A 24,960-nucleotide genomic window follows, 5' to 3' on the forward strand; every position below is an offset into this window, starting at 1 on the left:
CTCGGAGGGGCGAAGTCATTCGCCGAGAGTCTCACAGGCAGGATCTGCGTGACACCCCAAATCAGTGTTCAGTTACGCCAAGGAGAGTACGATGAACTTGAAACCACTTGTTGGCCGAGTACCGCTCTTGCTCGTTTTTTGTGGATCGGCTCATAGTGGGCGCTCAGGAAAATAAATGTTGGAAGCTTAAGAATTAGCCTGACAGCTCAGCCTTGGGTACCCGCCGCCAATTCAGCCCAGCTCGCAGGTTTCCCCGGACCTCGGAAGAGAACATTTTGCGGATGCGCCTTCAGAGGAGACACAATCATCCCAGCTCCGCACGGGCACACGACGAACACGCAGTGGCGGAGCCGCAGCGGAAGACAGTCTGGGTTCAAATCCCGGTTCTGCTGCTTTCAGGCTATGTGACTTTGGGAAAGTCATTTCTTCCGTCGGAACCTCAATTGCTCCATCCACAAAATGGGGGCTGTTAGCCCCACTCTAGAGAGTTGTGGGGAGGATTAAACGAAACAATGTTCCTAAAACAGTAAACGCACGAGTGTTGTCACCCTTCCATCCCACAAGTTTCGGGGGCACACCGGGCGCGGGGTGACCCGAGACAAAGGCTTCCCGGCCCCTGCCTCCAGGTCGTCCACTCCTGGGAGTAGGGACCAACGGGCCTTCGAGTGACCCCTGTCCGGCGAAACTCGAAACTACGGCCACCTTGGCGGCAGTCGGTCCGCAAAACAAATATTCAAATATTCTGAAACTCGCGCATGGCTAGGGATGACATTTTTGAGTTTAATCTTGCAGTTTTATTCTTGCTAGTAAAAGTAATTCGTTAGAAACTCCTAAGTGAGGTTTCTCCTCTGTCTCTGGTTTAACTTTTCGTATCAGTGAAATTCAGAAATCTGATCTAGAAACCAAGGCGTGGCAGTCATTGCCAGAATCCTGGCCCTTGGCAATAATCTGGCTCTCAGTCCCTCGCCCTCGCCTGCGGCACGAAGGCTGCAGATACACAGGCTTCTCCTGCTCTGCCCTCTTAGATGGGGCCTCTTCGTCCCAGCAGCCCTCCGGGATTCCCCGTGTCCAGGCTGGAGCGAGGAGAGGAGGGGGGCTGCAGCCCCAAACTCAGCTTCCCCGACCTCCCCAAACTCCCGCCTCACCAGGATTAAGGGAGTAAATCCCTGACGCCACAGACCAGGTCAAGGACAAGTTCTGCCCCGCCTTACTCTCCCCTCCTGGGCGGGGATTCACCCCCCCTTCCGGATGAAAGGTACTAAAGAGACGAGGCGGGGGGGGGGTGGCGGCGGGCCCCGGCCCTTGATGTTCCGGTTGAACAGGTGCTGGTGAAAAGGAGGCGGACCCGGCGGAAGAGTCTGCCAGGGGGGCAGTGTGCTGACGGGGGAGCGGCGGCCTCCTCTACCCCCAGTCCCCCTGCCGGTCTTCCCCTCTCCTCTGTCTGCCCCTCCCCCGCAGGAAGCGTTCTCGGCGCCAGGTCTTTGAAGTGTAGCTGAAGCCCCCAGGGCTGCCTTCTCCCCTCCGCCACCCCACCTCCCGCTGGGAGGGAATGACCTTTGGTCCCCGCAGCGTCGACCCCCCCCTTTAGAAAGTGTGTATGGGTCCGATGTCGCGCCCCCTTGCACATCGGTCTTGGGGAAGAAGCCTTCGGGCTGACGTCCGTCATTTCTCCCCTAGACTTTAATCCTTTGGAGTGCTACGTGTGAGTTATGTAGTGTGTTTGTGGTTTTGCGTAGAGGTCAAGTGTAACTGTGTTGTTCGTGAGCACCTCCGTAATTTCGGGTGTCTAACTTGCGTGGTCTCTGAGCGCGCCTGTGGGACTGGAACTGGGGTTTGTGTCTCTGCGAGGGTCAGGTGGTGTGGCTGTATGAAGCTAGGAGTGAGTCTGTGCGTCTGCCTCGGTGTTTCTCTAAGGGGTCCGAGACCCCGTGCGTGCGAGTCTGTGAACTCGACGGGAAGCTCCCCGAGGGCAGGAATATCTGTTTTGTTCACTATATCCCATCGGCTGCCACATAGTAAACGTTCAGTAAATATCTGTCCAATGAATAAATGTCTGCGCGTGAGAGTGTCTGTTCTCCAAAGTGGCGTCCGAGGAAAGAGCCCATAAGCGGCCATCTAAAAAGACCCCCACACACGGAGGGCGAACGGCCCATGTCGCTCCTGTTCCTTCGAGAGCCCCTTCCCCTGGTCTCCACCCCTAAGTTTCCTTGGGATTGAAAAACACACCTAGAGACGGAGATCTGGGCGGAGGGGGCTGGAGAGCCGGACCGCGGGCCCGAGACGGAAGGGCAGGCAGAGAGAGGGCTTGGAAGCGACAACCGAGAGCCATAAAACGAAAAAGAAAGAAGGAAAAGAAGCACGGAGCAAACAAGCGAAAAGCTCCCTACCAAGCCAGGCTTTGTTCCCTGAACCTAAGACTTTACCCGGCGGCGGGCGGCGGGCCGGGAGCGAGCGAGCGGAGGCGCGCGGCCATGGCTGCCGCGGCCGGGCAGGGGGGCCGAGGGGGCGGCGCGTGAGCGGGCGGCGCGGGGCGGCGCGGGGCGGGCGGGCGCCCGCGATGTGCCACTCGGCGCCTCCCCCGCCGGGCCCGGGCTGCGCGGCGGCGGGGCGGCCGTAGTAGCTAGGCGAGCGGCGCGGAGGGGGCGAGCCCGGCGTGCGAGTCTCATTGTTGGGGGGGGGCCCGCCGGGGCATGAGGGCGAGAGCACGGCGGGGGGGGGCGGCCAGACAGAGCGAGCAAGGAGGAGGAGGAGGAGGACGCGGAGGAGGAGGAAGGAGGAGGCAAAGAAAAGAAGCGGCGGCGGCGGAGGAAGAGGAGGAGGGGGCGAGGAGGCGCGCGGCCCCCCCGCTCCCTCCCTCCCCCCTGACCCCCGACCCCCGCCGGCCGGCCCCCAGCCCCAGCCCCGGAGGGAGCTCATGGGAGTATGAAGGAGATGGTAGGAGGCTGCTGCGTATGTTCGGACGAGAGGGGCTGGGCCGAGAACCCGCTGGTCTACTGCGATGGGCACGCGTGCAGCGTGGCCGTCCACCAAGGTACGGGGGTGGCCCGCGGGGGGCGGCGGGACCCCAGGGGCGGGGCGCGCGGGACGCCCCCGGCCGCGCCCTCCGGAGACCTCCCGGGGCTCGCGCGCCCCTCCCCCACCCCACCTGAAGGGAAGGGAGGCGTGGGGGGTTCCCCCCGCCAGGTCCTGGAGGACCAGGTCAGGCATTGTTTTCTTGCCTATTGTTCCAGTCCTGCGCCCCCCACCCCAAGTTGAAGGAGTTTGGGGAGAGTCTAGGGAGCAATGAGTGAACTCCCCACGCCCCACACCGCCGGTGTCGGGGCTGCTGGGGGAATGTTTACCTGCGAGGTGTCCCCTCCCGCCCGGTTATTTTGGTCCCAGCTCCCGGAGGAAGAGGTCAAGGGGGGGTCATCCCCCCTCGCTTCCGGATACTGGGAGGAGCGGAATTGGGAAGGGAGGAGAAGGGTCCCAGGGGAGAAGGGACTCCTAAAATCCTCCCGGGAAGAGCTGAGGATAGGAGAGAGGTTGTGCAGGGGGCCCGAATCGAGAAGAGGGAGGTTTGGAGTTTCCCCCAGCAGCACATGGTTCGGGAGTTAACTCCTTGAGGAATCTTGCCGAGGGCGCAGGCTGGCATCTCCCGCCCGTCTGGCACAGGCAGCTGGGCCCCCCCCCCTTCCTGGGACAACCCTTAATGCTGTGGCTGCGGGATCTTCCCGCCACTCTCCTCTTGGTTACTAGCACTGCACCTGCCCTCAGCCTTGACTTGCGACCTGTACCTGTGATAGTTAGAGGCAGAAGAGGAGGTCCCTGGACCCCCTACTTCCCCGCCTTGTCCCTTACTGGCCCTTTAAGAAATCCCCCCCCATAACAACAAAACGTGTTTGAGTGTCGTGACTGTTGTCCCCTCTGTTTTTTCTCTGTTCCGGATGCTGAGGGCTGGTCCCAGGCAGGAGCTGGGAAACAAGTCCAGAAAGGGCGTGAGGGGAGGATCTTCTATAAGTTTAAGGTCAAGGACTCGGACTTCCCGCTCCTGTTTGTAGTGCTGGGTTGTGTGGTTAAAGGCTGGTGTTGTGCTGTTGGTCATTCCTGCAGTCCTGCTGGTTAGCGAGTGACCCCCAGTCAGGGGAGCAGCCCCCCCCTGCTGGAACTGGCTCTGGTCCTTTGGAGGCACTCCCTTCCCCTGTTACTCTGGGAAAGTGCCACTGGCTGACAGCTTTGCTCACTGGCTCTCCTCCCCCACCCCAGCTTGCTATGGCATCGTTCAGGTGCCAACGGGACCCTGGTTCTGCCGGAAGTGTGAATCTCAGGAGCGAGCAGCCAGGGTGGTGAGTTCGAGGCTGCCTCTCACTGCTCCCGTCATCCCCGCCCCCAGCATCTCCCGGTTGAGCTAGGGGACGCTGAGGCTAGGGTGGGACTTAGCTTTGTCACATGGACTTCCTGTTTTCTGCACATCGACTGCCAACCCCTCTCTCCCTTAGCCCTTCCCTCACTCTGCCCCACCTCAGGCGTGGGGACTTTGATTTTTACTTGTTTGAACGTTTTTCTTATGGAAAGTTTCCAACACGTATGAAAGTAGAAGGAATACTGTATAATGAACCTCACGTCCCCATCCTCATCTTCAACAATTACCAACTCCTGGCCAATCCTGTTTCTGCTATACTCCCACCCATTTGCCCTAGATCTTAGCATTTTATCCTGGGGCCCTTTGAGTGTGTTCAGGGAGGGCCCAGCTCAGCAGATCCCCCAACCCCTGTGCCCCCTTGCGTTGGCAGAGGTGTGAGCTGTGCCCACACAAAGACGGGGCATTGAAGAGGACTGATAATGGAGGTGAGGCCCCCGAGCAGGGTCTGGGAAGGCAGGAGTGGACTGGGGGTTGGGGGGTGGAGGCTGGGTTTCCTTTCCCCGGCTGCTCTGGAATCACATGGGAAGGCTGTGGAGAAGGGGACAGTCCGCAGCATGGGGTTGTGAGGGGTGGGGTCTCGGGCTTGCCATCTGCAGCTAAGGCCGGCCCCACACTGCCCCAGGCTGGGCCCACGTGGTGTGTGCCCTCTACATCCCCGAAGTGCAGTTTGCCAACGTGCTCACCATGGAGCCCATCGTGCTGCAGTACGTGCCTCATGATCGCTTCAACAAGGTCAGCGGCCCCTGCCATCGCCTACCAGTCCCCTCCCTGGCCAACCATCCTTGGGTCCCTCTAGCACTTTTTCATCCAGTGTAATTTGATTCTGTCCAACCAACACTTTCAGGGAACTCAGGAGGTGGGTAGGTACCTACCACTGAGCCACTCTTCTATTGACAGACACACATTCACGCTCTGGAACTCAAGTGGAATAGTCTCCCTTGCAGTCGTGCTGCCAGAGGGTAGACCTTCGAAAGTAATTCACACGTCCGTTCACTGGACACATTTTATTGAGTGCCTACTATGTGCCAGACCTGGTACAAGGTAATAGGCACACAGTGTCCCGTATTGATCAAGACAGATGTGCAGCCTGCCCAGTGGAACTCACATTCTTGTGGGAAGACTACAAATATCATTAAACAGGCAAATGAATTAAATGCAATTTGTGATAAGTGCTGTGAAGAACATAAGGCACTGAAATAAAGATATCTGGTGGGGCCTTACTTTAGATCTAGTGCTCAGCTGAGGCCTGGGGCAGGGAAACGTGCCAGCCTTGAGCAGGGTGAGGGCCTGGGTTCTAGAAGAAAGCATGGGAAACACCCAGAGGTGGGAATAAGCTCCCCAGAGAGCAAGAAAGACAGTCCCTGGCCTTGCAGAGGTCACCATCCAAGGCCTGTGCTGTCCAACATAGTAGCCACTGGCCGTACGTAGCTATGGAAATTCGTTAACATTAAATACAGCCTGGAATCTAGTTCCTCGGTCACGGTAGCCACATTTCAAGCGCTCATAGCCCGTATGACTAGTGGCTGCTGTGTTAGTGCAGATTGTAGAACTTTTCCCTCACTGCAGAAAGTCCTGTTGGAAGCATTAATCTGGGATTGTGGGGAGAGGATGGAGCGGAGGGGGAGGCCAAAGGATCCGTTAGGTAGAAGGACAGGGGCTCCCTGGAGGAGGGGACGATTGCACTGTGTCCTGCAGACATGTTACATCTGCGAGGAGCAGGGCCGGGAGAGCAAGGCGGCCTCGGGAGCCTGCATGACCTGTAACCGCCATGGATGTCGACAGGCTTTCCATGTCACCTGGTGAGAGCCCTGCCCCAGCCCCCTTGCCCTCTGCCCCCCAAGGTTTGTCGTGGCTGGGCTCCAGGTGGGCTCCTCTAGCTGCTATGTCTTTGGTGCTGGTGGGCAGTGCTTCCCTTGGATGGTCTTGGCTTTGCCTTAGCAGGGGTCCCAGAGGGTAGGAGGAAGGTGGCTGGTCTGGTCTGTGGCCACAGCTGTCTCAGGCTGACTTCTCCCGGTTAGTGCCCAAATGGCAGGCCTGCTGTGTGAGGAGGAGGTGCTGGAGGTGGACAACGTCAAGTACTGCGGCTACTGCAAGTACCACTTCAGCAAGATGGTGAGTCCTGGCTGGCGGTGCATGAGCGGCCGGTCAGTCACGGTTTGGAGGGCGTGGGCTCTGGGCCAGGCCTGTGCCTGGTGCTGGGAGGACAGAGAGGGAAAGAACCCAGTCCCTGCCCTTGAAGCTCTCTATTCAATGGGGACTAAATTAATTCCGGGGTATGAACAGGAGCTGAACTAAGCAGCCCATCCCAGAAGACAGAGCTCAGGGCTTGCCTGTCAGAATCTGGGAAGCTGCAAGGAAGAGCATTAAGCTGAGTAGGGGTGGAAATAAGCCAATTATTTGTGTGGGAGTCAACATTTACTTTGTCTCAGACTCTGTACTCAGTTCTTCACATGTGCTATTTTGCGTGATCCTCCCACCAACCCTAAAAACTAGGTGGACTGTATTTCCCCATTTTACAGATGAGCAAATGAAGGCTCACTGAGACTGTGTAACTTAGAGCTGGTGGGTGGGATTCAGGACAGGTAGCCTGATTGGAAAGCTCCGTAGGAGCCTGCTAAGCAAACAGAGAGCAAGGAGTCCCCGGCAGAGGGGCTGGCGTGATGAAAAGGGCACACACGTGCGGCAGGAGGACAGGGTGTTTGGTGAGGAAGAGGCAGGAGGTGAGGTGAGGAAGCTTAGGCAGTGCCTGAACTGGGCTCGCTTCTGCCCCAGGCTTCAGGGGCCCAAGGAGAGGCTGGGAAGGGTACTTGCTATGTTCGTGGAGAGACTTGTGCGTTCCAAAAGCTGCGTAGTGTCCTGGAGAGGTAGGCTGCGGCTTGGACCTCCCCTCGCCAGGCCACAGGCTCGTAAGGCTTGTAAGCAGGAGAGTAACATGATCAGATTTGTTTTTTAGGAAGATTACCCTGGCAGCCGCTGCGAAGCTGGATTGAAGGGCTGAGGCTGGCGGCCGGGAGACAGCTGCGAGAAGGGGGGTTGGAGGGATGAGGCTGGGTGCTAGAACTGTTTCTAGGTAGACTTGCCTAAATGTGGGGGTGAGAAGCAGGAATTGAGGGTACCATAGAGGATCCAGGCTCTACACACTGGGTGGATGGAGCTTGAACACCGGGGGTGCCATGAATGGAGGGTGCAGCTGGCTTCTGTGGGGTGAACGCATGTCCTGGTTTATGCCTGTTGCCCTGGCATAATTACTAATCGCTCCCCCCCTTTCGTTTGCAAAAGTGTCCTGGTTTGGATCATAAATTACACTATCACCTTGGTTTTAGAGTTTGATGACAACTTAGGACAATATACGGAGTGTGGTTTGGTTTGCAGGAGGTGCCAAGTAGAGACATTCAGATTTGGTGGATGTCAGGCCTCCAGGCAAGGCAGTAGTGGCAGTCCTAGGCTTATAAGGCTGGCGCTGGGGTTCCCCAGGTGTCCATGAGGAGAGGGTGGGCCACCGTGAGACGGGAGACAGGATGAGAGCACTAAGCAGGGCAGGAGCAGTGCCCAATGCTGGGGAGCCATGGAGCCAGACAAGGCCTGAAATTAGCCCTTGGATTTGGCAGTTGGGAGGTAGTTGGTGACCTTAGAGGGAGCAGCTGCAAGCCTGGGGTGGGTGAAGCCGCAGACTGGGCACGGGGAGTGCCTTAGTCATGAAGGGATTGGAGGGGGCAGCGTGGAAGTTGTTTGGGTTTTGTTTTTGTCCATGTTCACTTCAGGTAACTGCTTCAGGTTAAGGGCAGCATATCTTTTGGGACAGGAGCAGCCAGTGGGGTGGAGGGGAAAAGCCAGGAACAAGGGAGAAGGGGGTTGTGGCTGGAGCAAAGTGTGTGGAGGGGGTGCTGAGGTGTGGAATGCAGGGGAGCATGGGCCCCCCACGAGGGTCCCCTGCTAATCCGAAGGCCCAGGGAAAGAGGCGGGAGTGGCCGTAGCGCGCTGTGGGAAGAGCAAGAGCCCTGTGCCTTGCTGGGGGCCAAGACATGCCCCTGCCCCTTCTGGGCCTCAGTTGTTGAACCTGTACATTGGATAAGCCATCTGGGGAAACTCCAGGATTTTCAGGCTAGAGAATGTCCTTCTGCTGAGCAGAACATCGTGGAGGACATGAGCGACAGACAGGGCAGATGGGGCTGGCCCCCAGGATCATTTGACCTTCAGGAAACTTTCCCTAAGCCGGTGAGAGAAGAGTCTGGCAACTCCTCTCAATTCTCTTCCTCAGAAGACATCCCGGCACACCAGTGGGGGAGGAGGAGGAGGAGGCAGCAGCAGTGGCAGCGGCACAGGGGGAGGTGGCAGTGGCTTCATCTCTGGCAGGAGAAGCCGGTCAGCCTCACCATCCACCCAGCAGGAGAAGCACCCCACCCACCACGAGAGGGGCCAGAAGAAGGTAGAGCCCTTTCATCCATCTCTCCTGCCCACACTCCCACACGTAGACATCTCTCAAGAAGCCACCACGAGGTGCCCCCAAGGCCTTGGTGCCTGCCCTCTTCCTTCCTCTGGGGCCACTGAGGGCAGGAGGGGGCTGAGGAAGTAGAAGAGTGGGGGTCCTGGAGGGGAGCTGGGGCCCTGGCTTCCCTTTGGCTCTCTGTGTCTGTGGTTCCTCCTGGTCCTCCCCATGACATGACAGTGTCCCCACAGCCCCAGACATATGGCCCTGCACAGCACACACCTCTCCACAGTCCAGTTTGTACATGCACATGCCTGTGTGCCCTCCTGCCACACTTCACATGTGCCCTGCCCCCGTCCCTCTGCTCAGCTCTGTGTCCCAGGTGGACACCCTCGCAGGTGTGTGCTCATGTGTGTGGTGCTCTGTGTCACTGGCGTGATAATGGGACAGGCTATTTTTAGCAGGCAGTGAGGGTGGAGGAGGGGCTGTTGGCTCTCCAAGGAACTTGCTGGAGCCACTCCTTCCCCAGGGGACGTGACACCCACAGAGCCTCGTCTCTGAAAGGGGACCAGCTCCCCACATCTACACTTCACGTTTGTCCTCCCAATACAATATCTGGTCACTTCTCCCTCCCTAGAGTCGAAAGGACAAAGAACGCCTTAAACAGAAGCACAAGAAGCGGCCTGAGTCACCCCCCAGCATCCTCACCCCACCTGTGGTCCCCGCTGCTGACAAGGTACTGCTGCCACATTCAGGAGGGATGTGCGCTGGTCTGCTGGCTTGGGGATGGCAGTGGGAGGAGGAGAGGTATGAGGGGTCAGGGGTCCCAGGGACCTGGGTGCCCTCCCCAAAGCTCCAGGCTAGTGGCACGCCCTCTTCCAGCCTGGAGAGGGCCCTCGCTCCTTAGCCCCTCCACTCACTGACCCACCATGAGCGTGGAAGTGGGGTGGGGATACTGGTGGCCAAATGTTCACATCTGCCTCTGTCCAGACAGAGGGCCTCAGCACTGGGCTCTTGTCTGCAGAGGGTGGGGGTACAGCACTCAGGCCTCTTCTCCAAGCTCCTGGGGCTGAGGAACACCCTCACTGTCACCCCCACCCCCACCTCAAAGCCTGTCACTTAACCAAAATGCCACTCCATGCAGGTTGGAGAGGCTAAGTGCTAACCAAGGGGACATGGCAGGCTCCTGGACAACACCCCAAAACCCCTACTCACCCCACCCTTCCTAGCAAGGGCAGGGCACAGCAGGTCTGTGTCCTGAAATGGGCAGCATCTGGATTAGCCATGGGCAGGCTCTGCCTTAGGCCAGGGAGTCTCTAATCCAAGCCAGAGCAGCCCTCCCTGCCCCTCCCTGCAACCTGCCACCCTCCTTGTGGAAGGAGAATCCCAGGGGCCTGAAGAAACTGCTTCCTCCTGTCGCCATTCTTGCCCCTTCACCTCCGCCCTGCCTCAGATGGTTGGCAGAGCTCTGGGCATCTGAGCAGGGAGGCTCAGGTATCAGGTTTCCAGGGTGATGTTACTGTGGCAACTGCCCCAGTAACCCTCTCCCTGCCCTGCTTCCCAGGGTTCACCTGGAAAGCTTGTCATTCATGCTCTGGGACCTACCAGGGGCCTGCAGGCAGGTGGCAAGAAAGGGCCAGAGATCTGAGAGGTCCCGTAGTAACTGGGTGTCCCTTGCACACGCCAGAGAACTCTGCCCATCCCCCTCCCCGCCCCAGCATTTCAGCTACCCTTCCCCCCAGCCCCTCTCTTCCCCTGCTCTCAGAACCACATCTGGCTCCCTTCAGAACTCCAGCTGTTGAAAAGAACAAAGAGGAAGACAGAGACCAGGGCTCCGCCTGGGAGGGCAGTGCAAGGGTGGCTCTCATTTCCCCCATCCATCCTCCCTCCAGCATTTGTTCGTTCAGCTCAGCACAATTTACTGAATACCTGGTCTCGGCCAGGAGGAAAAGTGCTGTCCCTGGCAGTAACCCGAAGCACGAAGTCACTCACCACATGCCAGGCTGTCTTCTAGAACTAGGGGATGGAAGGGGTATGTGGGGATTAAATCATTTAGTGCCCTAAATAATCCAATGAAATGGGTATTCGGTTAACCCATTTAGTAAATGAAGAAGCCGAGGCACAGACAGGTTAAGTAATTTTCCAGAAAGCACACAGCCAGTGAGCTGTAGAGTGGAGATGTGAACACAGGCGGTCTGGCTCGAAGGCCTGTGCTCACCGCCACACAGTGGCTCTGCGGAACACTAATAGCAGCTGCTGCCGTCAGACTTATTGCCATTACTGACAGCATACCACGTATCTGTCATCATGCTCTTTACAACTCTCCAGGTAGGCATAATTCGCCCCGTAAGGACAGTGGAACTCTGAGGTCGAGAGCTGCACGACATGACACACTGTAAAGGGCAGAGCCCGCCAGCCCGTGCTCCTTTGACCACCACCCTGCCACCCTCAAAGGTTACTGAGGCCGCAGACATAGGACAGTACATTCCAGTGCAGAGTGGCAACTGTTGGGGGGCGGATGTGTCAACGCAGTGTCCTGGAAATAAGAGGACAGAGTGGCTTGTTCCACCCCATGTATCTAGGGAGGCTTCGTGGAAGAGGGACTTCCCAGCTGGATTTTAAAGGACGAGAAGTTTCCCAGGAAGAGTAAGGATAGGTTCTTCTGGCAGAGGCTCAGTGAGTGCGTGCTCAGGTGGTCTAGGAAGAGCACAGGGGTCAGAGGATGGGGTGAGAGCCAGGTGGCTGCAGCTTGGGTGCGTGGGGAGGGTGTGCGGGCAACCAGAGTACCAAGGCTGGGACGGAGCAGCCCATTCCCCTGTGGCTGCCCTCCGCTGCCCACACCCCTTCCTAGCACGGGTCCACTCCTCTGAGGCCCCTCAAGTGTTTGTGTGGATGAATGAATGGCCTGATGAGTAGGTCAGTACAAATTCTGGGACAGTTTGCATCTCTCCCTCACCCTCCATCTCCCCTGCCTGAGGCAAAGGACAGACACCTTCTTGGCCTGAGTGTGCCCCTCTCCCTGACACCCACAAGCCTCACAGCTGCCTCCCCATCTCCCCGGTCTAAGAGTCCCAACTGTCTCCCTCCCTGGAAGTCCTTCTTGAAGCCAGCTCTAGGCTCTCCCAGCCCACCTGGGGGCTGTGCCCTCCTGCTTCACTCCGAAGTCAGGGTGAGCTCACGCCCAGGCCCAGTGGCTGGCACTGAGCCTTCTTCTCTCCTCTCTTCCCTCAGGTCTCCTCCTCGGCTTCCTCTTCCTCCCACCACGAGGCCAGCACGCAGGAGACCTCCGAGAGCAGCAGGGACTCAAAGGGGAAAAAGTCTTCCAGCCATAGCCTGAGTCATAAGGGGAGGAAACTGAGCAGTGGGAAAGGTGTGAGCAGTTTTACCTCCGCCTCTTCCTCCTCTTCCTCCTCCTCCTCCTCCTCTGGGGGGCCCTTCCAGCCTGCAGGTGAGTGTGGGCATCCTGGAGGAGGCTGGGAGCAGGGACAGCCTTTTGTCCTGAGCTTTTCTGGCAAGGGCCTTTGCTTGTTGGCTTGCATCTCATTTGCTTTTAAGTGGGTTCAAGATACAGACGGGATTCCCCACCAAGTGACTCTTCTCCAAACCCTCCCCTCCATCCTTCACTTCTTGAGCAGGAACTCTCCCCTCCCTCTCAGGGACCAACCAATCCCATAACAATACTCATTGTCCCCTATGCTTGTGCTGCAAGTTACCATTTTTAAAGCACCCACATTACTGTCGTTTCCTATAAGCTCTACAGTCCTGCAGTGAAGTCAGTAGGGTGGGAGTCACTCTCTTCCCATTTTATGGCAAGTAGGAAAGCTGGAAGGGTGGGGAACACTCATCCCAGGACACAGACAGTGGCAGAGCTGGGACGGGAAACCAGAGCACTCTCCCCGCAGTGCATGTGGGAGTGGGAGGGAATGAGGGGATCTGGGGTCCAGCTGTAATAGCGTCTCCCTCTGTACAGTCTCGTCCCTGCAGAACTCCCCTGACTTCTCTGCATTCCCCAAGCTGGAGCAGCCAGAGGAGGACAAGTACTCCAAGCCCACAGCCCCCGCCCCTTCAGCCCCTCCCTCTCCCTCAGCCCCTGAGCCCCCCAAGGCTGACCTCTTTGAGCAGAAGGTGGTCTTCCCTGGCTTTGGGCCCATCATGCGCTTCTCAACCACCACCTCCAGCTCGGGCCGGGCCCGGGCCCCCTCCCCTGGGGACTACAAGTCTCCCCACGTCACGGGATCTGGGGCCTCAGCGGGCACCCACAAGCGGATGCCCACACTGAGTGCCACTCCTGCACCTGCCGAGGAGACCCCTGAGACAGGCTTGAAGGAGAAGAAGCACAAAGCCAGCAAGAAGAGCCGACACGGGCCAGGCCGACCCAAGGGCAGCCGGAACAAGGAGGGCACTGGGGGCCTGGCTGCCCCCTCCCTGCCTGGAGCCCAACTGGCTGGCTTTACCGCCACTGCTGCCTCACCCTTCTCTGGTGGTTCCCTGGTCAGCTCTGGCCTGGGTGGTCTGGCCTCCCGCACCTTTGGGCCTTCTGGGAGCTTGCCCAGCCTGAGCCTAGAGTCACCTCTGCTGGGGGCAGGTTAGTGACCCCTGGGGTCAGAGGGCATTTTAGGGCCCAGCCAGTCTAGTGAGGAGACAGAGGTACATACCTGCAGTTAGAAGGAAATGTGATGGAAACTCCTCCAAAGGACAGAGGTACAGGATGGAGGTGACAGTCACCTCTAAGACACACCCCTATACCAGCCTTCTGCATGGTTGTAGTGGGAAAGACTGGAGTAGACTGGCAGCAGGACTTACCAAGTTGTGGGAGGGGGATTAGAAAAGCTAGGAATTCCCCAGCCCTGGCCAGGACAGTTAAATAAGCTGGCACATCAGGCAGATGTCACCCAGGCAAGAAGTGACATCTTTGCAGCAAGAGGGTTAGACTAATGTGTTTAGTCAGGTCTCAGGGAGGGGCTGTTCCAGGAGGAGGAGTCTGGGGTGGAAGGTGACTGTGTGCTTCTGTTTGTGTCTTTGTGCCTATAGGCATCTACACCAGTAATAAGGACCCCATCTCCCACGGTGGTGGGATGCTGCGGGCTGTCTGCAGCACCCCCCTCTCCTCCAGCCTGCTGGGGCCCCCAGGGACCTCGGCCCTACCCCGCCTCAGCCGCTCCCCATTCACCAGCACCCTCCCCTCCTCCTCTGCTTCTATTTCCACCACTCAGGTGAGACCTTGCCCCTGGGCTCCTCCTTCCCTGGGCAGGCTGGGGACAGACTGCAGAAGACCCCAGCCCTCCCTGGAAATTTGAGGGATTGGACTTGATTGCCACCATAACTCCCCCACGTGGTCCTCTCTTCTCCCCAGCATGCCTGGTCCCCCACACCCTCATCACACAGTTGTGCCCTAGATCCAAGAATAACCACCAGGCCGGATTCTACCTCCTTTCCCTCAGGTGTTTTCTCTGGCTGGCTCTACCTTTAGCCTCCCTTCTACCCACATCTTTGGAACTCCCATGGGTGCCGTTAACCCCCTCCTCACCCAAGCCGAGAGCAGCCACACAGGTATGTGAGTCTCTGACCCTGTTCCCCTTTCTTCCCAAAGGCCTGAGTGACATCCATCACCTGCCTGTGACCTCAGAAAGAATGGGAGGGCTTTCTGACTGCCCCCTCCCTCTGGTCATTGCCACCCCTGCAAAAAAAAAAAAAAAAGTTTACCCACAACAAACCCAGTCGGGCAGGGCAGAGCAGAATCACTGCTGTATTTTACAGAAGAAAAAGGCAGAGGGATAGACAAATGTCTTGTTCCAGGCAGTTGAGGTAGGGAATGGCAGAGCCAGAGCTCAAATTCTGGTCTCCTGACTCCAGGCCCGGTGCCTTTACTGCTGCAGCCTAGCTCCCCGCTAGCCTCTTAGCGTGTCCTTGGGATCAGCGGTTACGGAGGACCCACCGGTTGGGCAACCTGCTGTCCGGGTATTTAGGAGTTAAGGGGGCGGGCCACAAGCTCCCCGCCCTCTCCCTGGAGACTCAACCCAGCCCCAGGGAGGTAATTGGCGCAGAGACACCACCAGTCAGCCTAGGGGGCGGGGCTTACTGCTAGTCTGCCAGTTCCAGTAAGTCGTCTTAAAGCGGCCAAAGTATGATTCTAGGTTTAAGGCCCCACAGAGTAGGCTGACTATGTTTTCTCAACTCAGAGCGGGATTGCGTAGCCCAGTGAAGAGTTTTGTCTTCTGAATTAGGCGTTTATGAATACAAAACGTCATACAAAGCTAATTATGATAATAGCTACAATTATTAAGGGCTTGCTGCTTACCAACTAAACCCTTTAGCTAAACACATTTATTATCTTCCTTTAATCCTAATAGTAGTCATCTCAAAGAGGCTAGTTACAAGCCCATGGTCACACGGCAAGTTAATGTCAGGTTCAGGTTCAATCCAGATCTGTTTTGGCCTCAAATATTTATAACTCAAGCTCCCAGGAAAGAAATTGGGAGGTGGATCTGAAGGTAGCCAGGCAGCCAGAGCCTTTCTGCCTAGCGGATGCCAAGGCTTTGCCTCTCAGGGGCCAGAGTTTCCAAGCCAGCGCCCTTGGCGCCTTACCATCTTGAACTGCCAGTCTGGGGTAGGAGGGTCCTGGGGAAGGGGGTCTGTAGTGAGGTCCCAGATCCCCTGCCACCCCCGCCCCTCCCCGTGGGACCCTGAGGCGGAAGGCACCTTTCCCCACTGATCCGCTGATCCTGCCTTCGGTTCTCCTTCCAAGAGCCAGACCTGGAGGACTGCAGCTTCCGATGTCGGGGGACCTCCCCCCAGGAGAGTCTGTCTTCCATGTGAGGGAGGGGTGGTGGCTTGGGGAAGGGCTGGGAGCGGGGCAGGAAGGACACTCAAGGGGAGGAGGTGGGGAGAGACTGGAACTCCTGAGGGGGGAGGAGGGGGGGTCCTGGACTGGTCAGTCAGCCTGAGTCCCATTTTCCCTCTGACTGCAGGTCCCCCATCAGCAGCCTCCCCGCACTCTTTGACCAGACAGCCTCCGCACCCTGCGGGGGCGTCCAATTAGATCCTGCGGCCCCAGGGACTACTAACATGGAGCAGCTGCTGGAGAAGCAGGGCGACGGGGAGGCCGGTGTCAACAGTGAGGCGGGGTGGCACTGGGCAGGGAGACCTGCATCAGGGCCCCAACTCTTGTCACCTTTCTCCCGAGGTCCCCACACCCTTTTAAGGTTCCGCCTCTAGGCGCGGCTCCAGCCTTGACTCCAGGCAACCCGGGGGCCTCACCTTTAATCTTTGTTAGGCCTTGCTACCGCCCCGCCCCCTGGCCCCTCCTTTGTCCCTCTTGGCTTCCTGGCGCAGACCTTACCAAACCTTAACTTCTGCCCACCGATTCTTTCTAATCTTGTGGCCTGGACCCCCGCGCCTTGGTCCCCATCCCTGGTCCTCACACGTTGCTCCCGAGGTCCCACGTCACCCCTCCGAGCTCACCTGTGCCCCTCTTTAGGCTGGCGCCTTCTATTCGAGGTCTGAGTCTTTTCCCCAGGCCCCGCCCCCGCCCCTCTGGCCCCGCCCACCTCCCGTGGTCTCAGGCCTCAGGCACCTTCGCTCTCTCTGCAGTCGTGGAGATGCTGAAGGCGCTGCATGCGCTGCAGAAGGAAAACCAGAGGCTACAGGAGCAGATCCTGAGCCTGACGGCCAAGAAGGAGCGGCTGCAGATTCTCAACGTGCAGCTTTCTGTGCCCTTCCCCGCCCTGCCTGCCGCGCTGCCTGCCGCCAATGGCCCTGTCCCTGGGCCCTATGGCCTGCCTCCCCAAGGTGAGGGGGTCCCGCCCAGCCCTGGGGTAGGGGCCCATGCTGGCAGTTCGAACTGGCCCTGACCAAGACCCCTGACCTCCCTCCCTCAGCTGGCAGCAGCGACTCCTTGAGCACCAGCAAGAGCCCTCCAGGGAAGAGTAGTCTGGGCCTGGACAACTCGCTATCCACGTCTTCCGAGGTGGGCACTGCGAGGATTCGGGGCAGGGAGGAGGGAGGAGAGACTCGTCTTCCAGGACCTATCTTTACCCTGCTGCTGTTGAAAGCTGGGCAGTGAAGGGATTGGCTGAGCGATTGATTGAGTCATTTGTTCATCCCTTGATCAACTAATGTTTATGAGGTGCCTACTTCGTGCCAGGCACTGGCTAAGCAATCAGTGAGCAAAACTGATATAATCCTGCTCCCGAAAATACGCTAAACCCACAAAAACAATGAAGAATTGCGAACCGGGAGAAGGGCTAAAATGGAAATAATTTGAGGGCTGTGAGAGAATGGAGGGAGGGGTGGTTCTGTGGATAGAAAGTGGTTCGGGGAGGTCTTGAGACGTATTTGTGAAGGGTTTATTACAGTGTCTCACACAAAATAATCCTGTGTGACTGGTGGTGGTTGGAATAGCAGTTGCTATTGTTGTGTTGTGGTTATTTTGGGAATCTAACAAACTGGGTTTTTGTTTTCTTCCTGCCATTTAGTAACTGTGACTTGGGCAGTAGTAGTCATAGTAATAACCAGCATTAATTGCACATTTGCCTATTGCCATGCCCTGTGCTAAGATTTTTAAAGCATTGATTTAGTTTTCCCAATAACTGATAGAATGGGTACCGTTGTTACCCCAGATTATGAGTGGGGGGACTAAGATGACCACACCGAGTCCACCCAAGGCACTGGATTGTGGAGACTGAATTTGAACCTGAGTCTTTGACTCCAGCTGCAGTGCTCTTGCCTGCAGTTACTTAACCTGTCCGGGAATCAATGGCTTCACCCATAAAATGGGAATAACGAGATAGCACAGGTTGAGTACTAAACCCCGTACCTGCTTGCCCAGATGGTCACTGTTGTCATCATTGTCCATTAAATGAGGACGATGAGGGATGCTGGGCCCGGAGGAAGGAGTCAGGAAACATGATCTGTGAAGCCCATTTGGATTCTTAGCCTTCATCCCTGGGCCTTGCTTCTTCTTCTAGGGTGCCTGGGAGAGAGGTGGGGGTGGCTGTGTTCTGTGAGAATGCCGGTGGGTGCTGGGCCAGGGGCCAGGAAGGTCGTGCTGGCCCTCTGACCCCTCCCTTCCCCCTCCCTCCCCAGGACCCACACTCAGGCTGCCCGAGCCGCAGCAGCTCGTCGCTGTCCTTCCACAGCACGCCCCCACCGCTGCCCCTGCTCCAGCAGAGCCCTGCCACCCTGCCCCTGGCCCTGCCTGGGGCCCCTGCCCCACTCCCGCCCCAGCCGCAGAATGGGTTGGGCCGGGCACCGGGGGCAGCAGGGCTGGGGGCCATGCCCATGGCTGAGGGGCTGTTGGGGGGGCTGGCAGGCAGCGGGGGCCTGCCCCTCAATGGGCTCCTGGGGGGGTTGAATGGGGCTGCTGCCTCCAACCCTGCGGGCTTGAGCCAGGCTGGCGGGGCCCCCACGCTGCAGCTGCCAGGTTGTCTCAACAGGTGAGGGAGAGCTCAGCCCTGGGGAAGGGAATGGGGAGGCTGGCTCCGGGAGGGATTCCCCCAAATCACCCATACTCCCCGCAAAAGGAAACATGTCCTCTGGTCTTGCAGGATATATAATCCTAGTCATCTGTTGACTAGACTGTTAGATGTGAATGGCTGGATGGTAGCTCTCCAGGGACAAGAGTCTATTTCCTGTCCCCCACTCTAGATTTTCCCTCTGGGACAGTCGTTCCATCTCACTCGTATCCCTCTCACTGCACCCTCTGAGCTCACTGCTCTGAGATCGCACATCCCTCCTCTCCTCTCCTGGGCTCAGGGAGTCTGGGGGCTTGTGGCGGGGGGAGCAAGACTGTTTCCCTGTCCATTCCCCAAGGTCTGTGTGTTGTCCCCCTGCATTAGCCTAACGGAGCAGCAGAGACACCTCCTTCAGCAGCAAGAGCAGCAGCTCCAGCAACTGCAGCAGCTCCTCGCCTCCCCTCAGCTGACCCCGGTAATGCCCCACTTCCCTGGCTGCCTCAGGCACCCCGTGCACCCCGGTCCCCAAGCTCTGTCTGGAAGGGCCCGTCTCAGAGGGCCTGGGCTGGCCCAGCGAGGGCAGAAGCAGAAGGGAGGTAGGGAAGCTCCAGGCTGGGGCCCTGTGGAGCATCGTGCAGGCCAGGGGCACAAGGACTGTTCTCAGGAAATAGCTGCTGTAGTGGCCCCAGATTACATCCTAGTGAGAGGACCTGGAGGGTGGCAAGTCCTCTGTCACTGAGCGTTTCAGTCCCCAAGGATCTTCTAGGGAAACTCCTGTGTGGAGGTTAAGTGGTTAAGCAGGTGGCACCCCCTCAAAAAGAGCAGCTTCTTTTGGGTCTGTCTTGTACGGTGGGTTCTGCTGAGGTTACCTTTGATGGAAAGGAGTTTTGCCTTTTAAAATTGAGGGGGTGTCTCTCTGAAGCTATTCTAGTTTGGGGGGCTACTCAATTCACAAAAAAAAGAAAAATGAGGGAATAAAAAAATAGGAAAAATAAACATTTTCATATAAAGAAACATTAGAAAGACAGGAAACCAATTCAACTGGTTACTTATTGGGGCCAGATGGGAACAAGAATAGGAGCAAGATTTCTTAAGGTGTAAAGTTTGATATATCGTTTTGGTTTGGTTTTGGGGACACTGAGAATGCTTTGCCTATTCAAAGCAAAAATAAACGAATGTTAAATGTTAAAACAAAAAAAAAAAGAGAGGGAGTTGAAAACTATGGGCCTAGTTTAGTGGTTTTCAGCTTGGGGTGAAACCACTCTCGGGGCATTCGTGGTTGTCTTAGCAACTGAGGAACTGATTCAGTGGGCGGAGAGAGGGTGTTCAATATCCCACACCTGGCCGGTGGTATTGCGCCAGTTGACAAACACTGATGGTGTGTGGCTGTTTTCTTGTCTAGATGGGCAAACTGAGGTCCAGAGTAGGAGGTTAGAGACAGAACCTTGACTGTCTCACAGGTCTCCTGCCTCGTCGTAGTTCCACGTGATGGGACGGGGCCCAGGCCAAACAGGGCAGGCAGGCAGCGGGGAAGAGACCCCAGGGATCATTAGCCAATGAGCAGTCTGGTCCCCTTGCAGGAACACCAGACTGTTGTCTACCAGATGATCCAGCAGATCCAGCAGAAGCGGGAGCTGCAGCGGCTGCAGATGGCCGGGGGCTCCCAGCTGCCCATGGCCAGCCTGCTGGCAGGAAGCTCCACCCCGCTGCTGTCCGCGGGCACCCCTGGCCTGCTGCCCACAGCATCTGCCCCACCCCTGCTGCCCGCCGGAGCCCTAGTGGCTCCCTCGCTTGGCAACAACACAAGTCTCATGGCCGCAGCAGCTGCGGCTGCAGCAGTAGCAGCAGCAGGCGGACCTCCAGTCCTCACTGCCCAGACCAACCCCTTCCTCAGCCTGTCGGGGGCGGACGGCAGTGGCAGTGGCCCCAAAGGAGGGGTGAGTAAGGGATCGGGGCCTTCTTGTCTCCCTTCTGAGGGATGGGCAGAGATGGACCGTCAGAAAGTATACCCTAGGATGCATGAGCAAGGGAAGGAAGCAAGCCCTAGACCCCAGACCCCAGACCCCAGACCCCAGGGCCTCTGCTTGCACATGGGTGCCCTCCTGCAGGGCTAAGAAAGATCCAGTCTGAGCATTGGCTAATAGGAAAAGGACCAATTAGAAAACAGCCTTCTGGGAAGACCAATTAAAAAGGCCATTTCCTTTCTGAGCAGACCAATTAGGAAAAGATGACCCTCTGGGCTGATCAGTGTGACAAAGGCCTTGGCTGGCTCAGGGCCACTCAGCTGGGTGCCCTTGTGCAAGGCAGTTTCCCCACCCCCACACATTGACTGGCTGCAGCGCTATTAGCCAGCGGCCAGGCCAGAGGCTCAGCCAGTCCCTCGCACCCTACAGCAGCTTTCTTGGCCCGGGAAGCTGTTCTCAGGTATTAGGGCCAGACACCTCCAAACCCCCGGCCTCCCTTCCTCTCTTTCCAGACCGCTGACAAAGGAGCCTCAGCCAACCAGGAAAAAGGCTAAACCTACCCATACCCCTTCTGACCCCCCAAGTGGAGGGGGCAGATCCTGGCCTGAGGGGTTCTAGCCTGGAGCAGGCACCTGCGCCCAGACACTGGAGAGCCCCGGCCCAGAGCCTGTGCGGAGGCCCAGGGAGTGTGGGGAGCTCCTGGTGCCGAGGACTGAGACTGAGAGGGGAGCCCCTTCCAGCTGGGCCCCTACACTCTGTGCACCCTCCCCTGTGTGAGAGGCTCGTAGGAAGGACAGGCTCCAAGCCCACCTAGAAGTCCCCACCCTCAGAAAATGTTTTGGGGTCTCCCAGAGAGCATAAGTAGGGGGCTGGTTGGACCTGTCACATAAAATGGATCAGCACTTGAATGGGGAGAAGTAGAGGGACAGGCCCTGGGCCTGTCCCTGTATGGAAATCTTTTATGGAAGAAGGGCTGGCCCGACTTTACCTGCAGTTCTTTCCCGACTTGGGCAGATGGCAGAAGGGATCCCTTGGAATGTTTCTCGCCTTCCCTTCCCCACTGAGGTTCACAAGCTGAGCTTGTAAAAGCCCACAGATGGAGGGGGCTGAGGAAGGGACGGATTGGCATCATACTCAGCCCACGCCTCCCCCACCTTGTGAGGCCCCAGTGATGGGGAGGGGAGGGTGGGTGGCGGAGGCCCCAGCCTCCCTTGGTGTCCCGCCCTGTGTTTGCACTATTGGATTTCGGAGTGCCGAGGGTGGGGAGATGGAGCTGCCCGACTCATAGAGTGTGAATGAGCGTGTGCATGTATGTGTGTGTGTGTGCTCATGTGTGCGTGTACGCGAGTGTGTGTTTGTCTGTCTCTCTCTCCCTGGACCTGGGGCAGCATGGGCAGGGACAGGAGCAATGGTCAGATGATGTGGCACCAGAGGGGGGAGCTCCCAGCTCTTGTTTGCACCCTCCCCACCTCACCAACTTTGGTCCCTTTCTGGGGCATAAATGGTTAACAAAAACCAGAACAGTACTCCAATATTGGAGAGTAACTGGGGGCTGGGGGCTGGGGGCTTTGAATCAGGGTAATATCCTGCCTTCCCTCCCCCAGACCCCACATGGTCTCAGGGCCTCCTTAGGGCCCCCTTTCCCATTTATAGCTTGGTCCTTCTTCCCTGGCACAAGGGGAGCCCCCAGGGCTGGGGGAGAGGGCAAGAGGGCGTAAAGTGCCACTTCTTTTAGCAAAAGCCTCTCCCAAAATTAGCCAACCTGCCTCCAGCATCCCACCCACCCCATAAACCAGGGGAGCCGCTTAAGCTGACCTAACCACCTTCCCTTCACCCACCAGCTATTCCCCCCGGGGTGTAGTGGGCAATTCTCATCTTAAAAGAGCCCCCACTTGCCCAGGGCCTTCGTGGCAGAGGCCAGGGAGGGCCTTCAGGAGAGAGGGGAGCGAGGCCTGTGTTCCTGTCGCAGTTGCACTGGGTTGGAGCCGAGGGGAGGCGTTTCCAGCTCTCCCTGATGCTCGTGTCTTGTCGGTCTGTCTCTTTGCATGTGTGGATTTATTTGTGTGTGTTTCTGTTTGGGTTTTTGTTGTTGGGTTTTTTTTTTTTTTTTTTGTTTTGTTTTTAAATAAAGAAAGAAGTGTATATTTTTGGCAACAACAGAAACGTAGTGCAGATATATTTTTGCCTGTGCTGCTCAACTGTTTTTTTTCTGATACTGAAAATAATATTAATATTCCTGTTGATAAGACTTTGTAAGATGTTAGGGAGCTGATAATGGAGGGATGGGTGGGGATCCTTCAGAGGAGATTTCTTAGGCACTTGCAAGGGCTTGGGGGAGGGGGGACGCAGTTGTGATGACCTCAGAAATACTCACTTTTTGTTAATGCTAAATACCAGTTAGAAAGAAATGATAAAATTCAACATTTTATTTATCTTAATCTAGTAAGCTCTGTAACTCCCTGCCTCCAAACCACTGAAAAGAAGAAAACAACCTTCAGAGATTCTTAGAAGAGTTGCTCATTCACACCCCACCCTTGCCCTAACTGGCCCACTTAAGAGCTGAGGTTAACTTCTGTTCTGGAAAGTAAGAGAAGTAAATCCACCCCAAGGCTGCTGCGTTGAAGAGAGAGAGGTCCAAATGATTTAGCGCACTGGAACCAAGAGCCCCAGCACACTCTGCCCTCCCCCAGCCCAGAATCTGGGGTTCTCCAACTTTCCCAAGCCCTTTGCATACAATGCTGAGGCAGATTGTCAGGTTAGATTTTTTTTTTTTTTTTTTTTTTTTTCAGACAGAGTGTCACTTTGTTGCCCTGGCTAGAGTGAGTGCCGTGGTGTCAACCTAGCTCACAGCAACCTCAAACTCCTGGGCTCAAGTGATCCTTCTGCCTCAGCCTCCCGAGTAGCTGGGACTACAGGCATGCGCCACCAGGCCCGGCTAATTTTTTCTGTATAGATGTTTAGCTGTCTGAATCATTTCTTTCTATTTTTTTAGTAGAGACGGGGGTCTCACTTTTGCTCAGGCTGGTCTCGAACTCCTGACCTCGAGCGATCCACCCGCCTCGGCCTCCCAGAGTGCTAGGATTACAGGCGTGAGCCACCGCGCCCGACCGTCAGGTTAGATTTGAAGAAGGGACCCAGACTGGGTGTGGATTGGTGCTGTGTACCGCCCCCCACCCCTGCCCACAGCCCTTAGGAGTAGTGGCCTTTCCTTCTGAGGGAGCAGAAGGAAAGGTCTGGGAGCTCTTTGAGAGGAGCAGGATGCCAATGCCAAGGATGGCTGTAATGACCTCAGCTTCTCCCAGCCTCAGTCCCTTCTTTGACAGTGAACTTCAATTGGAGGGGTGAGAAGGGACTCAGGTTTTTAGATCTCTGTCTGGGGGAGGGGAAGGATGTGGTCTGCAGAGCGGAAGCAGGGTTGGAAGATGCATGAGAGTGGAGCTCTATGTGTCACAGCGAGGAGGGTGAGTGGGTGTGCATGCAGAGCCGCTGTCTGCTGTGGGGTCACAACTGGTGCAGTGGCAGAGCTGGAAGGGACTCGTCTTGAAGGGTTGTTTGTTCCAAGCCTAGCAGGGGCGGGGGCAAAGGCTCAGTGGCAGAGCCAGGACCAGCCCTCAGGACCATGGCATCCTGGTCCTTGGCTCCCCTGCCCCACTGTGTGGGCTCCACATGGCTGTGTGTTCCTGTGTGTGTGACACATGGTATGAGTGCAGGGCTGTGCCTAAGGCGGGAGGGTGTCCACATAGCACTGACAGTTTTAGCTCAGAGCTGACAGATCCTCTCCATAGATGACACACTTGAAGGGTCCTCTTGTTTTTCTTGTTGGTGGGTGTTTCTCCTTGGGCTCCTGGGTCTACTGCTGCCTCCGGGTGCCCTGCCCTGAGGCTGCCGAGAGGACCCCTGCCCATTCTCATACTGAGTTCTAGGGAAGTGCCAGCCTCGGACTCTTAGGAAGGGCCTGTGGGAATAGGGGGAGCCCAAGCCCCCTGAGAAAGGTCCCAAATTGGAACACAGGTTTTCAAAGGCATAGGCTCCCCCTCCCAGCTTCCAGCATCTTCCTTGGTGTGCAGTGGGCCAGGTCAGGTGGGCAGCTTGCTCCCCTTCTCCTTTATCCCAGTTTACTTCCTGGGGAGAGGTGCCTAGAGGGACTGCGGGGTCTTCACTTGGGAATCTGGAGGAAGGTGGGCAAGTAGCCTTGGTGCCCTCCTGCCACGTCAGTCTGGATTGAAAGTGTGTCTAGCTCCTGACCACTTTGTCTTGATCTACTGAAAACTCGGGGACTGAGGGGTGCTCTCTTTCCCCATTGTTCACTTTCTCAACGTGGGACTTGGGTGGTGGGATTGGAGACCCAAGCCCTGGCTCCCACCCGCCCCCCTTTCCATCCCAGCCTGTTTCCATGTAGCAGACCCTTCCTAGGGAGCAGGGAGGGGAAGCCACAGATTGCAAACCCAGGGGCTCCTTTTTCATTCTTTCTAAAACCTCCTTTTTATCCTCAGCCCAAAAGGCAATGCCCCCGCCACCTCCAAGCCTGGAATTGTGCATAACCCGGATCTTGTATCTTTGTATAACGGATGTTATTTGTACGAAGGGCAGTTCGTAAACAGCACTTGTTCTTTTAATAAAAGAATGTTTTGCAAAAAAAAAAAAAAAAAATCCAAAGAGACCCTGCTTGGTCTGGCTTTATTGAAGGGAAAGGGAGGTGGATGCCAACGGTGGAGC

The 24,960-nt window shown here is 57.0% G+C and overlaps 1 protein-coding gene across 4 annotated transcripts; it reads left to right on the top strand.

The window, feature by feature from the left end:
* Window positions 1-2,874: 2,874 nt before the first annotated feature.
* On the top strand, window positions 2,875-22,403 carry MLLT6 (MLLT6, PHD finger containing). Of its 4 annotated transcripts, none has more exons than XM_045526325.1 (20): window positions 2,875-3,031; window positions 4,246-4,325; window positions 4,773-4,827; window positions 5,025-5,134; window positions 6,098-6,201; window positions 6,421-6,514; window positions 8,661-8,828; window positions 9,466-9,564; window positions 12,060-12,276; window positions 12,799-13,413; window positions 13,860-14,041; window positions 14,270-14,378; window positions 15,574-15,640; window positions 15,797-15,942; window positions 16,419-16,616; window positions 16,706-16,794; window positions 17,913-18,262; window positions 18,665-18,755; window positions 19,861-20,217; window positions 20,757-22,403. In XM_045526325.1, the coding sequence occupies exons 1-20, from the start codon at window positions 2,923-2,925 to the stop codon at window positions 20,796-20,798; spliced, it is 3,282 nt and encodes a 1,093-aa protein (XP_045382281.1). In that variant the 5' UTR covers window positions 2,875-2,922; the 3' UTR covers window positions 20,799-22,403. The 4 variants fall into 4 exon arrangements, with proteins under 4 accessions (XP_045382281.1, XP_045382282.1, XP_045382283.1 ...); XM_045526326.1 differs by having other exon boundaries at window positions 12,060-12,198; XM_045526327.1 differs by lacking the exon at window positions 17,913-18,262.
* Window positions 22,404-24,960: the final 2,557 nt, after the last annotated feature.

This window comes from Lemur catta, chromosome 15, assembly GCF_020740605.2.
Source record: "Lemur catta isolate mLemCat1 chromosome 15, mLemCat1.pri, whole genome shotgun sequence".
Taxonomy (NCBI): domain Eukaryota; kingdom Metazoa; phylum Chordata; class Mammalia; order Primates; family Lemuridae; genus Lemur; species Lemur catta.

What these genes read in the sequence shown, in the direction of transcription:
- MLLT6 (XM_045526325.1), top strand. Translation starts at nt 2,923, where the DNA reads ATGAAGGAGATGGTAGGAGGCTGCTGCGTATGTTCGGACGAGAGGGGC. An exon ending in CAGCGTGGCCGTCCACCAAG is followed by an intron (nt 3,032 to 4,245) that starts GTACGGGGGTGG and finishes CCCCCACCCCAG; the next exon opens with CTTGCTATGGCATCGTTCAG. An exon ending in CCTCCCCTCAGCTGACCCCG is followed by an intron (nt 18,756 to 19,860) that starts GTAATGCCCCAC and finishes GTCCCCTTGCAG; the next exon opens with GAACACCAGACTGTTGTCTA.